Source organism: Mesoplodon densirostris, chromosome 9 (genome assembly GCF_025265405.1).
Source record: "Mesoplodon densirostris isolate mMesDen1 chromosome 9, mMesDen1 primary haplotype, whole genome shotgun sequence".
NCBI lineage: Eukaryota > Metazoa > Chordata > Mammalia > Artiodactyla > Ziphiidae > Mesoplodon > Mesoplodon densirostris.
This window is the reverse complement of record NC_082669.1, coordinates 107,558,448-107,570,767: the sequence shown is the minus strand read 5'-3', so window position 1 is coordinate 107,570,767 and position 12,320 is coordinate 107,558,448. Positions and strand designations below refer to the sequence as shown.

The 12,320-nt window shown below is 41.7% G+C and overlaps 1 protein-coding gene across 1 annotated transcript; it reads right to left on the bottom strand.

Moving 5' to 3' along the window:
- Positions 1-7,383: 7,383 nt before the first annotated feature.
- On the bottom strand, positions 7,384-11,952 carry GIMAP4 (GTPase, IMAP family member 4). The gene is made up of 3 exons (XM_060108775.1): positions 11,884-11,952; positions 10,749-10,802; positions 7,384-8,309 (listed from the first exon to the last, which is right to left on the bottom strand). Exons 2-3 carry the CDS (start codon positions 10,786-10,788, stop codon positions 7,384-7,386), a joined length of 966 nt encoding a protein of 321 aa, XP_059964758.1. The 5' UTR covers positions 10,789-10,802; positions 11,884-11,952.
- Positions 11,953-12,320: the final 368 nt, after the last annotated feature.

Sequence of the window (12,320 nt, the reverse complement as noted above, 5' to 3'; positions counted from 1 at the left end):
AGGCCCTCACTAAATATTTTTTCACCCTACCCCTTGGAGAGTTGGTGAAACTTGGCTCAAGCTACATTTCCACAGCATGGAGAGCCCAGAATCTTTCTTGTTCTTTCTGGGAATTTCCTGAGCTCACTTCTTTATGCTTCCCTCTACTTTCTCAATCGTGTACTACTGTTCTCTATTTGACCCAATTTCATGAAGACTCAAAATTCACTTCTTTAGCTGGTTTCCACAATAACCATGTATACTAAGCGTTTTGTACACTTTGGTATCTTTCCTAGAGATTTTGAAACTCATGGGGAGGGTCCCACAGGCAGCAGTGTGCGTTATTACATCAAGTCGACTGCCCTCCCTCTAGCTTGGAAAGAGGAAGTGCTAGGTCCTCCAGAAACCAGGAGGGAGAAACTCTGGAGTGACACTTCATAAATGATCTCCCTCTCACGAAAGGCAGAGGGATTGATCTGTTCGGGGATGTTGAAATGTTAGGAGAGCCATTAGACCCATTAGACCACTTCCTGCTCTGAGTTTTACTTTTAAAAACAGGAAACAAACGGCCCTCTCAACCTTTTGACCTGCTGTGATCAGATATGACCAACCTTTTTGGTTCCTTGCTTCATCCTATAAGCAGACCAAAAAAGTCCTCTTTCTGATGGTCCAGAGGAGTCTTGCTTTTTGGGTTTCACCTTCTCAGACTATGACTCTTTGGCTGTCAGGTGGCCCCATTATGTGAAACTAGCTCTCTTCCATTTCAGGGAAAAGAAGGAAGACTCCTAACTTTGGTTTTTCATCCCTGCTCTGGTCTCCACTTCATCTTTACTAGGGAGCCCTAGAATTCTGGTAGCAAGATGGTATTTAGCTTTATTTGATTCAGTTCTTTGTGTGGATAGTTTTCCTGCAGAACCCTGGAGGGGAGAAGGGACTTTGGCTCCCTGGCTCTAGCTGGTAACATTTGGAGCAGGGGAAATGCCTTGAAAATTATTGAAGTGACTTTCCCCTTTTTTTCAAGCACAGGATATTTTCTCCAGTGTAATCACTCTCCAAGTATATTCCTGGACCAGCGAGATCGGCAACGCCAGGGAACTTGTTAGGAATGCAGATTCTCAGGTCTACTGACTCAGAAACTTTGTACGTTAAATCTTCCAGGCGACTCTGATGCATGCTAATGCTCCACAAAATACAGAAAAAAACCTGAATAATCAGATTTTAATATTTTTATTATCATTATTATTATTATTATTTTTTGCGGTACGCGGGCCTCTCACCGTTGTGGCCTCTCCTGTTGCGGAGCATAGGCTCCGGACGTGCAGGCTCAGCGGCCATGGCTCACAGGCCCAGCCGCTCTGCGGCATGTGGAATCTTCCTGGACCGGGGCACGAACCCGGGTCCCCTGTATCAGCAGGTGGACTCTCAACCACTGCGCCACCAGGGAAGCCCAGATTTTAATATTTTTAAAAATACTAATAGGATTTTGTTGAAAGATGACAGCCTTGTCAACCTGGATGTTTTCTCTAGAATGGATGGTCTATATTCTATCACTTCTCCAATTTGCATAAAAAGGTTTAGGCACTAAGCAATAACATTTTACACGGTAGAAGTCCAGCTAATAAGAGATGAGAACAGCTCCTCTTCTTATAGGGGAAAGGAAACAGGAAGGCAGAGGAATCAAGCAATCAGATATGTGTCCTAAATTTTGTCTCTCCAAGTTCAGGAAACAAGAGGTATATTAGATAGTTAAGTTCTGGTCGCTTCTTGAGCTAGGATCTGGGGAGCACCCTCTGAGAAAAACCTTTTAAACATGGATGTCACCCTATGTGGTCCTCGTCTCAAGGATGGAAACACTTTCCATTTCTATGTGGTTTAGCTGCTCCCCGGTACTTTCTAGCATTTGATTCTTTGTAGTTTATCCAAAGTTTATCTGTAGGATATTTAGTATGTTACAAGCCTCTCTCCTTTTGGAACCAGACTCAAGTTCTGAGGTTGTATTTTCTTGTCCTTTCCTTGGTTTGTGTGTAGAATGAACAAGAGTTTAGGATTATAGGAAAGTCTGGTTGGGAATTGGCAAAGGAATTCACCATGGGGGTGGGAGTGAGGTTACTCTAGAGCCAGGTGTAGAGCAAACTCGCCCCAGCTGCAGCTGGCACGTGCTGCTATTCATCTGCTTACTAGCATTTACCCCTCCTGTTCACTAACAAAACTACAATTTTGCTTATAACTGCAACATACCCGTGTGAAATACTGAATTGCACAGTGTTTCTTGCAGCTGGGGTGACCATATGACCAAGAGGTAGTAGCAGAAGCCCTGGGGACATTTCTGGGTTGCCTTTGCTTTTGTAATAGAAGTGCGATTCTGTCTTCCTTCTTGTGTCTGTGTTCTTTCCACCTGCAATTCAGACATGAGGCTGAAGGTGAAGCAGCCTTCTTACCACTTTGAGGACAAAAGTTACTTGCAAGTAATGGTGGAGAAAAAAATCAGGTTCTTTGGGTAGTTACATGGGCTCTGGACTTACCAGCCATAAACTCCTTGTTGTATCACAATTGAACCCTTTGTTAAGTTACTTTGGTGAAGTTCTTTTCCATGCAACCAGACATAGCCTCCAGCTTATATTCCAGGGCTGAATGAGCGTCACTGCTGGACCAGCCACAGAGATTTTAGACCATCAGGAGCTGTGGTGAAGTCAGCCAGGAGACCCTCAAAGGGCACTGCCTGGAGTGAGAAATTAATTCACTTGGTGACTTTACACCAGCTTGTGGACTTTCTTGTTGGGGACCAGCAGGGCTGCAGAGGCTTGACAGACATGGGATGTCACCCAACAAGTAGAGGAGACAGGGACTGAGGCTTGGAGACCCCACCTTTCTCCACAGATCACAATGTCACAGAAGAAACCCATCCCCCACTGAAGGAAAGAAATGCGATGGTTGCAGGGAGTCTCTAAGTCACCTAAATGGAGACTGAACACCGTCTAAAGTGGCTCTTTATCAGATCCGATTGGACTGGTTTTTAAACAAGAGTAAACATTTAGTTATATATTTTCCCTAGAAGTAATGGATGGGATCTAGGAAAGAGTATAAAATTACAGACAAATTAAACATGGACATTTTCTATTTGTGTCCTAAATGTAGTATATATGTTTAATTTTGCCTCGTAGGCTGTTTCCAGTGAATTCCAAATTGTTCCACAAGAAGCGACTGACTTATATTCTCAGAGGACTTGTTTCCACAAGCTTGTTCAAAGCATTTTTTCTGCAAACGCAACTATTATCTCAAGAGGAGTTAAAAATAGAGTTAAAATTTCCATATCTCATTATCCTTTCTCACAAATCCTATATCAGAGATATAATGCTTAAGAAAATGTATGCACTACATAACATAGCCATTGTGTATATGAAGCAAAAACTACAGAAAATGCAAGGAGATATGGATTAACAGGCCCTAATAATATGACTTTAGTATAAACTTGTCAGAAAAGACAAATCAAGTAGACAAAAAATAAGTAAGGAGATAGAAGAATAAACGTAATGAAGAAAATAGCTCTCTTGGATTTATAGAAAATACATTCTTTTTGCATAATAACAGAGAATACACCCTTTTCCAAATGCACATGGAACATTCACAAATATTGATCCTATATTAATATACATTAGCAAACATCAGTGAGTTCCATGAAGTAGAAATAATAAAAACAACACTTTCTGATCATGATGAGATAAAACCAGAAATTACATTTGGAAAAAAGTCCTTCCATCGAGAAATGAAAACACCTTGTATTAAACAACTCTTGTTGAAAAGAAAAATACAAACTGAGGCTTTAGAATTTCTTACAGATCATACTAATGAAAATACTAAATGTCAGAAGCTATAGGCTTCATTTAAAGAAGTGATCAGAGTAAAAAGCATTGCACCAAAAACTTCTTCAACTAAGAAAAAGAAGAAAATGAATTAAATTCTCACTTCCAAAAAAGCTAGAAAAAGTACAATAAGGTAAACCAAAAGAAAGTACAAGTATGAAAGACAAAAATTAATGTAATGGAGAAAAAATACACCTAATTAATAAATCAAAATCCTGGTTTATTGAAAAAATTTAAAATTAACAAACTACTCATTAACTTGTTCAGGAGAAAAAGAGAAAAGGGCACAAATAAAACTTCCAAAATGACAAGAGGAGCAACCATTGAAATTGAAGACAATTTTAAAATTTAAAACCTTTTTGCAAATAAATTTGAAAACCTAAAAGAAATGGATAATTTCCTAGGGAAATGCAGATTACTAAACTTATCTCCATTAGAGAGACAAAACTTATTTTTAAAAATATTTTTAAAAGGTTTTTTTTTTGATGTGGACCATTTAAAAAGTCTTTACTAAATTTGTTACAATATTGCTTCTGTTTTATGTTTTGGTTTTTTGGCCCCAATGCATGTGGGATCTTAGCTCCCCAACCAGGGATCAAACCTGCACCCTTTGCATTGGAACGTGAAATCTCAACCACTGGACTGCAAGGGAAGTCCCTAGAGAGAAAAAATAAACAGACCAGTGTGCATGGAAGAATTAGAGAAAGCTATTAAGGAACCACACCACAAAATAAGCACCAGGAACAGACTGTTATGCATGGAAATTCTTCCAAACCTTTTAAGTCCAGATAGCTTCAGTGCTCTTCAAATTGTTGCAGAGCATCGAAAATGATGAGAAATTTCCTAATTGCTTTTTGAAAACAAATATAACATTGATACCTGCGTCTGATAATGATGGTACAAAAAGATAAAACTATAGAGCGATATCTCTTGTGAATATCAACACAAAAATACTAAATAAAATATTAGCAAATAGGTGCCAACACATTAAGAATGTGATACATCATGACCAAGAGGGATAGAAAACAGAAATGAAAAATTGGTTCAATATTGGGAAATCTATTCATATCATTCACCATAATTCTCATGGATGATTTTTTTAAAGCCTTTAATGAAATTCAACAGCCATTCATGATAAAAACCCTCAAGAAAATAGTGATTGGGGGATACTTGCTTAACATGATTACACACCCACACGTGTGTGCACACACACACACAAATACATGTACTACTGTAGTTCAGCAGCTATCTCACTTACCTAATTGGGAAACACTGAAGGCATATCCAGGAAGAAAGCAAGCATACCCACCCACTACTAATCAACATTATAATGGAGGTTTTAGCAAATGCAATTTGACAAGAGCAATCAATTAGGGGCATAAGAATAAGTAAAGGAGAAGTGAGACGCTGTGGTATATCCATAAGATGGAATACTAGTCAGCAATAAAGAAGAACAAGCTCTTGGTACACACAACTTGAAGGATTCTCAAAATCATTATGCTAAGTGAATGAAGCCAGTCTCAAAAGGGACTTTGTTTTACTTATCTCTAGATTCTCAGTGTCTCGTATAAAACCTACCACCAAGTACAAACAACCAATGAATGTTAATAAATAGATGAATAGGTATGAACTCCCAAAAGTCTTGAGAGAAGAGAACATGCTTCATTCTTCTATTGTGTTAATCACAATGCATAGTTTCATCAATCTGTCTGCCTTCTGCCCTGGGAGGCAAATAGGCAAAACTGCTCTCAGGATATGTCACATGGGCTTCTCATTTCCTAACTGCTACTCAAAAGCAAAACCTTTTTCTTTGTCTCATCTACAGCATTAACCCAGAGGCAAGGGTAAGAATAATTGAATGCATTTACACAGAAAGTAACCACTGACGTTAGAATTTTCTTCGTATTAAGCCTGTATTTACCTTTTCTTGGGAGGTGTATGTGGTTCTTTGGTTAAATATTTGTTAATAGGAGGTTGTAATACAATAGCACATTAAATTCATATCTCAGAATTTTGACTAAAACGCCAATGATGAAAACACTAGAGACAGAGATCACCCACCTTCTGCAGAGTGAAACCAAATCTCTCTACTCGGAGTGACTGCCTCTAAAGGAGTCATGTGCTTCTTTGCACGGTGCTTCTCATATGCTTGAGCCTTTGCTAACTTTTATTAAGTGTACAGTCTAAACTCCTTTGTGTTTGGGGGAAATCATGGAGAGACATATGCCCTAGTTTGAGCAAAATGGGTTAGGACGTGGAGAAGACGATTTTAAGATGACAGAGTTGGCGTAGGTCACGTGTGACCACCAGAACACGTTGGTAGAGCATGGAAAAGTGCTTTGGGGAAGCCTAGAAATTATTAGGTGAAGAGTACTCAGTAGAAGAGTAGAAAAGGGATAGGGACATAGCTATTTTTATCCATATATTAAAAAGAATTGTTGCAACAGGAAAGCCACAAAGGTCTCAGAAACGTAGGTCACGTGTCATTTCTATCAACACATAATGAATGAAACCAAGGGCAATGTAGTCTTTGACTGTCAGAGGTGTTGAGAATGTGGCTCAAACCTTCCAGGGAAAAGGAGAAGGGGAGAAGTCTAGAGGGTAGACCAAGACTACTTCCAAAATCATCTTGAACTTTTACAAAAGACTATAATTCATCCCTGTGCTCTTAGAAGAAGTAGTGGTAGTATTTTCAAAAAAAAAAAAAAGATTCCATTTTGTACAAGTATGAGAGAACAGAAAAGTTTTATTATAACAACAATAAGCAAACAATTCAGCTGGGTGGGACAGCAGTTAGTTTCCCAAGAAAAGGAGAGAACTGGTTATTCAGCAAATTGGTTGGTGTTGGTCAAAGAGTTTCTACAGATACATCTGAATATACCAAACATTGTTCTCTTATCTGTTGAATCTCTATCTTTCACTCTTTCTCGCATTTCACATAGTTGAGTTCTGAAAGATCTATCTTCCAGACAACTCTTTGTTCGTCAATGGGCAGATGATACGGAACAATTTGAGTCCTTCTGTAAAATTGTAAGTAAACAAATTTCCATTCATCTACAAAGAACTCTATAAACATCTCCATCTATAAGCTTAACTAATGCAAAGAATTGATCTTTCTCATAAACTATAAGGTTAAGACGATCACTGTGATCCTGAGGGTAAAATAAGTGAGGCAAAACCACGGGGGGAGATTACCTACCAATCTAGAAAGAATTTAGAGGAGAAACATTTACTAGGGATAAACAGAGAAAGCTTGGGGTCATTTTCTTTGGTCTCCTGCATTCCTTCTCTCGTGTCTCTGAGAAAGAATTCACAATTAGGGAGCATCAATACGTTGTGCTTTGGAGTTTCCCAGATTGAGAGTTTGTCCCTCCCCTGTTAAATCAATCAACATATACCAATTCCTGGCAGTGAACTTCACTCTCCTTAGTCTTGAGAGTCTGAGAGACAGAAAAAACGAGAATGCTCTGACTTATATGGGGCAGGGCCAGCTGAAACTATGCAGCAAGTATAGACACATTTTCATGAAGTTTAATCTTAATGTTTAATCCTGAAACAGAGAGAAAATAAGGGAAACAATCTCCAACAGGCGTAAGATGATTTCAATTATCCCGCTCTGATTCTCAACTTCATTTCTGGCATTTTGCTGCCTTGTAACACAGAGAGCCTCCCTTTCTGTCAATTCCCTCCTCATTTGCATCACTTGTTTTTGCCGTTCTAGCTCATCCTCCAGCATTCTGATTTTCTCTTCATACTCCTGTCTTATCTGCGCTTTCTGTCTCTCTAGCTCTGCTCTGTAATTTTCTTGTACCACTTGGATTTGTTTCTGAATCTCCTCCTCGGCCTTTTGATACATGTTATTCGTGAAGCATCTGCCTTTGCACTCTGCGACCACGCGCTGGACCAGGACCAGCAGCTGCTCCCTCTGGTTCTCCTGCTCAGCTCCCGTCGCCCTGTTGTTGAACACACAGTAGCGACCTCCGAACTGGTCCATCAGCTCTTGAATGATTTTCGGAGCTTCCTTTAAGTAATCATGGAAATCGGTGCCTTCCATGTCATCTTTCCGGGTGAATAAGAAAATCATGTGTCTCCTAGCTCTCTCTCCAAACATTTTCAGGATCTTTTCCGTGGCTCTGTGGTCTTCCGGTGTGTACCGGCCCAGTGGGGTGACAAGGAGTATAGCATGAGGCCCTGGGGAGGTCAGGGCCATGCAGCGGGCGATCTCCTTGCAAGTGTCGGCATCCTGTAACTCTGTGTCAAAGATGCCGGGTGTATCCACAACGAGAATTTCCCTCCCCTTCCAGGTGCTCTCTCCTTTCTTACAGGACCTGGTGATGGATACTGCAGAAAAGCCAGAAGGAAACACTTTCTTTCCGAGGATGCTGTTTCCTGTTGCACTTTTTCCTGCCCCAGTCTTACCCACTAAGATAAGTCTCAGTTGTGAATCTCTGGGGTCTTGGTTTCCAAGCCCTGGCACAACAGGAAACAAAAGTCGTAGTGTTAGAAGGAACTTCAACTGTCTCCCCTGCAAGGCTCCTGCCCACCGGTGCCTTTCTCTGTCGCTTGCTAGGGTCCTCTGCGCTCAAGGGATGTCTATAGAAAGCCCTCTGGGCTTGAGTTCCTCTTGCAGTATTTGGGGACTGCCCAGGTACTTTTCAGCATCCCCTTGAGCTTCTTACTGTGACCTTGTGTAGGTAAGTAGCCCACAGAGGAGGAAACAAAATGGTTAAGAAGAGAACTCTGAGCTGCTACTGGTAGCTGTTCTTCCTAAGATAACATAGGAAGTAACACAAAATTGACGTTGCATATTTTACTTCCTAGGAAAGTTCAAAGTTAATATCAGACCAGCAGAGCACAACAACTGAAACCTTAAGTTACATACCAAATCATCTAATAGCTCTCTCTGTATTTGTATTTAGCAAGTCTCTGCATATCTCTTTAATGTGTCTATAAAGTCAAAGTCTGCCCGATTTGTTAGGCATAGACCAGGGAGCAGCGGGAAGACAACCGCGAATCACGTTTGGGAGCCTGTTTTCCCGAGAAGACAGACCCTGCCAGCCAGCCCTTGAATGTAAGACTGATTCCTGCATGAGGAATCCTGTGTTATAACTACCTATTTCTGCTTTGAGACAATCCATACATTATCCCGCTTACAACCTTATAGACACTGTTACAAACTCCAATTACTTTGCAGAGCTATCATCCCCAGTTACCCAGTTCCTCAGGCCAAAAATCTAGGCATCACCCTTGACTCCTCTCTTTCTTCTTCTTTCCATATCCAACCCATCACCGGGTTCTCTTGGCTCCAAATCTGTTCGCTTCTCTCTATTTTGAAGATCATCATACTAGCCCAAGTTACATCCCTATCCATGCCTCATTAGTCTCCTAACTGGTCTCTCTACTTCCGTTTTGGCCTTTTCAGTCTATTCTGTAAAGTGGAATAATCTTTTAAAAATATCAATCAAACAGAAGAGGGAAATTGCAGAACCTCCCACTCTGGCTTCCACAAAATCCGTAGTTCATCCCCATCTCCCACACACTTTATGGTGAAGCTTTTGCTGATCCCTGGATCCCTAAGGCAGAGTTTCTCACATTTGATAACCAGAATCCTGGGGTGAAAGAAGTAAATTTCCCAAAGCTGAGAACTCTGGATACAGGATGGCTAAGATTACGTAAGGAAAAATGTGGATGGGAGTTCAGACTATTATTTAGTTAGCATCACAATGGAAGATTCCAACCTAAGGATATCCTGAGGGCATTGGTTGACCTTAGAGACAGGAAGTAGGAAAATCATGGCTGGCGAGATAAAAAGGCACCAAAGGCCAGTGCCAACACTGCAACAATTGGCCAATGTTGACAGCAAATGGATGGAAATCTACGATAGATGGCAAACACAGCCATGAAGTATTCCCCCTCTGTACTCATGCCTCTTGGGAATGTGGATTTGCAGCTACTCTCATCAAGATGCTGAGTCCGTTTCTCCAACCCTTGAATCTGACTGGGCCACGTGACTTGCTTTGGACAGTAAGATCGTGAAAACAGGATCAAGCAGAGACTCCAAAAGTGCTGACTTATTGTAATTTGCCTTCTCTTTCTGCTTTTCGGAAACTTACAACTGCCCTGGACTAGCGTACTAGATGAGGGACACAGGGGCCTGTTATCCCTGTCCCCCTGATCTGCCCAAGAGCTTGCTGACTACAAGACATGTCTATGAGGCTACCCAAGATTATCCAGTTGCATCCTGAACCACCAGCCTACCACACACTCATGAGTGAGTCTGGCTGAGATTAGCCAAGTTGATCCAGACCCAAAGACTGCCCAACTGACCCAAAAAACCAAGAGCCAACGAAACAGTTGATGTTTTAGGCTCCTAAACTGTGGGGTGGTTTGCTAACCCAGCAGAAGCTCAAACGATATAATCAATTTCTATGGATAAGGGAATAGAGGCGGGTTATGTGAGGAGTGGAGGGATCAGTCTGTTGAATTTGTTGGTCATAGTGAGGCCACCAGCAGCGGGGAAATTAGGGACCTGAATGAGGAATGAATGACGCCCACGTCCCTCCTTCCCAATCCTCTCTTGAGCTGAAGAGAGGGGCAGAGAAACAACCAGGGAGGCTACAACCCGCTGTTCTGGTGTGTCCACGCTGTAGGAAGTAGCACATAAGAAACCTCACCAAGCCTGGATCAATCCGGATATTCTAACTCTCTTCCTCTTAGCTGTTTAGCTACATCACAAGAAGAAGGCTTAGAGGGTCGAGAGAAATGAGCGAGCAGAGTAAATGAAGGGAAAATGAGAAATGTGGTTGAAAATGGTTTGCTCTTGTGCAGATGGGGACTGACTGACAGGACAGGAGAGACCCAGCCCTCCTCCCCCAAGCCTGGCCTGCCTAGCCCTGAGCAGCCTCTCACCGTGGCTGGTCCTGGAGTTGCTGGGGTAATGGGCCGCCATTGTAGTTTGAACTCCTGGAAATAAATAAAGAAAAATAATTTCAGGGAAATGGAGAGTAACTGGAAACTAGAAATGTCAACCTCATGTAACCAACAGTTTCTTTTTTTTTCATAAACTTGCTTGCTTCTAGGTTTCTCTTCCTCTATTTCCCAATACTTCTCCATTCTCTGTTTTCAGTCTCACTTTCAGATGGTTCATTTTTCTTTACACAAATGTAAGTGCTTCAGGGTCTTCCTGGGCACTGGTTCTGGGTGCCCTTGCCCACTCTATTCAGTGAATGATTGCTTTGAATGCCATGTATATGTCGCCTGCAGCCTAGACCCTTCTCAGAGTTCCAAACTTTCAAATCCCATTCAACTTCTCCAGTTGGCAATTTTATGGGCATCTCACACAGAACTCAGACAAAATGGAACCCTTGACCTCCATCCCCAGCCTGGTCCCCATTTCAGTAAATGGCACCACCAAGTGGCTCATGCAGAATCTTGGGGTCATCCACAACACTTCTTTCCTCACTTGCTCATCAGTCTGTCACCAAATCCTACTGATTTTACTTCGAAAAGATGCAAAATTCTCCATTTCTCCCCATCTCCATGTCAATCCAACCCACTGTCATTTGATTGTAATGTAATAGGCTCCCAATTGATATTGCATCTTCAATCCCTTCTCCACTCAATCATCAGACAGCTTTTTAAAACTGAAATTTGATTTTTTTTCCCCTTGTTTAAATTCCCTAATGGATTCCTTTCGCTTTTTTATTGTTCAAATCGTTGAAAACCCTCGGAATGGTCCAAAAGGCCCTGCATGATCAATCACTCTCTCTCTCTCTTTCAAAAGGCTGGAACCATACTGGCCTCCTCAATGTCCCCCGAATCCTCTAAGCTCCCTCCAGCTCCCAGACCCTTGGGGAATATTTCCCCCTCCCTGGAGCACTCCCACACCCATCCAATGCCCAGCTCATTTCTGCTCATCCCTGAGGCCTCAGTGTTCTGTTATTTCTCCAGAGAGGGTTTCTCCATCCCCATCACCAACCAACAAGTTAGCTCTGGTGTGGAGTTTGTGCTAGCCACACTCCAAGGGTTTCTATAGAATACGTACCACAATAGGAAGTTGTGCGTCTGATTTTTTTACTGTCTCCTTGTAGACTGTAAACCTTGTGATGGTGAACTCTCTGTGTCTTGTCTGCCCCGTTATTCCCTAGGGACAAGCACAATGTTGGACAAAGCATGGATCTCAATAAGTATTTGTTAAATAAATGAATTAATTTTTAAAAATGCCCCTGATTCTTGCCTCCTCTCTGATTGAGCTTTATGTCCAGCCTAATCCGGCTTGTGAAAAAGATGATCCTTTCCTTATTTTTTAAAAAATTAATTAATTAATTTTTTGTCTGCATTGGGTCTTCATTGCTGTGCAGGGGCTTTCTCTAGTTGCGGCGAGCAGGGGTTACTCTTCATTGCACTGCGTGGGCTTCTCATTGCAGGGGCTTCGCTTGTTGCGGAGCACAGGCTCTAGGCACGTGTGCTGCGGTAGATGTG